The sequence below is a fragment of the Oncorhynchus mykiss genome, chromosome 26 (assembly GCF_057628025.1).
Source record: "Oncorhynchus mykiss isolate SJ-2025 chromosome 26, ASM5762802v1, whole genome shotgun sequence".
Lineage (NCBI taxonomy): Eukaryota > Metazoa > Chordata > Actinopteri > Salmoniformes > Salmonidae > Oncorhynchus > Oncorhynchus mykiss.
In genome coordinates this window covers 11,182,157-11,185,510 of record NC_143047.1, presented here as the reverse complement: position 1 = coordinate 11,185,510, position 3,354 = coordinate 11,182,157, and the positions used below count along the sequence as shown (strand labels likewise).

Below are 3,354 nucleotides of genomic sequence, written 5' to 3'. Positions count from 1 at the left end.
GTATTCCACTCAATGTTTGCGCTCTCTCTCCTTTGTCAGTGTTTGTCATTGTTGTGCTAGCTTGCTTGTGTGGTTCAAGAAGCCGTTATCATTCAACGACTACAATATTAGTTGACTTTTGCCATAAACTCTCCTGCAATTCAAGGCTACTGTACCCACTTAGAGCTAGATCGTTTCACAAATAGAGCACATTTTGGGTAGTGTAACTTGGGGCCTGTTGCACAAAAGTAGAATTAAGACATCCGGGATAAATGACTCAGCTGAGCTCAATGAAGCCAAAACATGTGCGTCCAGGCTTAATTGGTTGCACAAAGACCAAGCCAGGATGAGCAGACACGGATTCATTAAGCCAGGTGAAACCAATCCTGGATAGGTGCGCGCTCACGGCTCACTCAAATAGACCCCGCCACAGATCACAGATTAACTGATTTACCATGGCAACTAGAGCCGCGTACTTTTCCCCGTCGGAAGCACAAATCCTCATGGAGGCATACGAGGAGGTAAAAGATATAATTAAGAAGAAAGGCAACACCGCCACAGTGATAAAGCAAAGAGAAAAAGCGTGGCAAAGTATTGCAGACCGCCTGAATGCGTAAGTAGTGCACAATTACACACTCACCGCTCCGCTGAAACATCACAATTACAATTCAAATATTTAATTCACATCTCCAAAAATGCAGTTGTACTGTAATTATGAAACGGTTAATTTTTTTTATTGAAATGCACTGCAGATATGAGTGAAATTGTGTAAAGTAACTCCATCACACTGTATAAAGCTATGATAAAATTTTTGATATTTTTACTGAAAACAAGACAAAAATACCAAGTAATTTTTTGCAGTGTGACTCCATTAAGTGTGTGTGTGTGTGTGTGTAGATTAAACATGAACGGGCCAAAACGGACATGGCAGCAGGTCAAAATCAAATACAAGAACATTCTGCAGAATGGTATGGTCCCTGACTAATATTTAACAAAGCACAAGCATATATTGTACCCAGAAGGTGCCTGCTCACACATTGTCTGTACTGTTTTAGCAGTGAAAAAGAATACCCACAGACAAGGCACGGGTGGTGGGTCACCAAAGGCTGACCTTACCCCAGCAGAGGACATGGCCTTGGAGCTAAATAAAGGCAGGCCCGTCTTAGAGGGGATCCCTGGGGGGAAAGAGACGAGCATAGGTTCCTCCCAAGATGCCACCCGCTTCATTCAAGGTATGTCCTTCCATCTCTACATGGGATACAACCACATTCATAGTGAATCAATTTGGACTGTCTGACTTTGGTTTACCTATTGCCTTGCAGTGTCTGGCAGCACTGTGTTCCTGTTAGAGCCACCAGCACAAGCACCAGACGATGCTGATCCAGTGAGTACTCCATCAAAGGCATACTGTAGGCCTGGCATGTCTTGTCTACTAGCTTCAATATGAATCCGATTAAATGTGATAGGGTGAAGGCCCCAGTGCAGCAGCAACAGCACATGATGGAGACGATGATGAGGAGGAGACCATCTCTCTGGATTCCAGAAGGCATGAGGTATCATGTTAAGACTGTGAAAGTACTATTTACTCTACAATGGTGAGGAGTCCTCATCAAAATCAAAAAATCTAATTTCTTTTACAGGACCCAGATGCTATACAGTGGGAAAACCAGCCTGGCAACATAGTGCGTATTAATAAAAGGACACCACATCCTGCCAAATTCCAGCTGCGCTAATTGTATTGTGTTCACAGAGCTCACAAGCTATCAGAAAGTTGTATGGCAACCACCTCCGGTGCCAAATAGAACTGGCAGACATAGACATTCAGTACAAGAAGAAAAAGATGGAAAATCTTGCACTGGAGTTCGAAATAAAAAAGAGGACAATTAGGAAACTGGACCTTGAAATAAAAAAACTTGAGAGGGAGGTGAGATATGCCTTCAATGTACACTGTATGCTAACTGTAACACAAATGTATTAATCATTATTTTTCTTTCCTCCCCCAGCTCCAAGAAGATGACACAGCTCAAAATAAAAATTAGGTATATTCTCGTAAAGTCAAGTGAGCCATGACATATGAGCTCTTATTGTGAGCACACAGGACGGTGGCATCTTTCTAAGGTTTTTTTTATTTTCCCAGCAATCAGTACAACCAAGTCATCGTTATAAGGCATCGCCCTCTTTTGCCCACCCCCCCCAGCACCAGGTGTGGCCACTAGCCTATATGAAGGCCCAAAATTGTGTGTTCCTTTCTGCTCTGACAATGGCATGCCCATTCGTGCGAGATGTGGTGGATGAAGAAGCACTTGTGCTGAGGAGAGCCTTCAGGTGAGAAAGGGTCTTCAGGGACCGGTTGGACCCACTGGCCTTCCCTGATGACCATCTATATGAAAGATACAGGTTTTCTGCAGATGGCATCAGGTATCTATGCAGACTACTGGGTCCCAGGATTAAGCACCGCACTGCACGGAGCCATGCACTGAGTGTGGAGCAAATGGTTTGTGTGGCCTTGCGCTTTTTTGCTAGTGGAGCCTTCCTGTACTCAGTGGGGGATGCAGAACAGCTGAACAAGGCCACAATTTGCCGCACAATAAGGAGTGTGTGTCTGGCTATCAAAGCATTAGCAGATGTCTTCATCTCCTTCCCTGGCCACAGAAGACTCTGTGACATCAAAGAGGAGTTCTATAGGATTGCAGGTAAGAGGATCTACAAATTACAGGACAACTGTTAACACATAGTAGGATACTCATTACTTTGTGTGACAGGTTTCCCCAATGTCATTGGTGCAGTGGACTGCACACACATAAGGATAAAAGCCCCCTCAGGTGCCCATGAGGCCGATTTTGTGAATAGGAAATCCTTTCACAGCATTAATGTTCAGGTGAACATAACTTTTTGATATTGTCCATTGACGAACACTCTGCATTGCCAGTGATGTGCATTGATTGGTGTAATATTCCTCATCTTATGATTTCAGATGGTCTGCAATGCTGACTGTGTGATCAGCAATGTTGTGGCAAAATGGCCTGGCTCAGTCCATGACTCCAGAATCTTTCGGGCCTCTGAAATCTATCAGTGCCTATCACAAGGTAAGCCACACAACCCCTATTTATAACCATCATGGCTGTGTCAAGAATATCACTGTGTTTATGAGGTAGTAATGATGAGATTTTGTGTTGACAGGTGAATTCTCTGGTGTGTTGCTGGGAGACAGGGGGTATGGCTGCCAGCCTTTTCTCCTGACACCTTTCACAGACCCCCAGGAAGCACAGCAGGCCTACAACCATGCCCATGCCAGGACCAGGGCCAGAGTTGAAATGACCTTTGGCCTCCTGAAGGCACGCTTTCACTGCCTTCACAAATTAAGGGTCAGCCCTG

The 3,354-nt window shown here is 44.5% G+C and overlaps 1 protein-coding gene across 2 annotated transcripts; it reads left to right on the top strand.

Moving 5' to 3' along the window:
- The first annotated feature begins 208 nt into the window (after positions 1 to 208).
- Positions 209 to 2,014, top strand: LOC149971371 (uncharacterized). 2 transcript variants are annotated; one of them, XM_090222121.1, is made up of 6 exons: positions 209 to 947; positions 1,035 to 1,211; positions 1,302 to 1,363; positions 1,446 to 1,532; positions 1,620 to 1,661; positions 1,730 to 2,014. In XM_090222121.1, exons 1-6 carry the CDS (start codon positions 779 to 781, stop codon positions 1,955 to 1,957), a joined length of 765 nt encoding a protein of 254 aa, XP_090078247.1. In that variant the 5' UTR covers positions 209 to 778; the 3' UTR covers positions 1,958 to 2,014. The 2 variants fall into 2 exon arrangements, with proteins under 2 accessions (XP_090078247.1, XP_090078249.1); XM_090222123.1 differs by having other exon boundaries at positions 1,620 to 2,014.
- Positions 2,015 to 3,354: the final 1,340 nt, after the last annotated feature.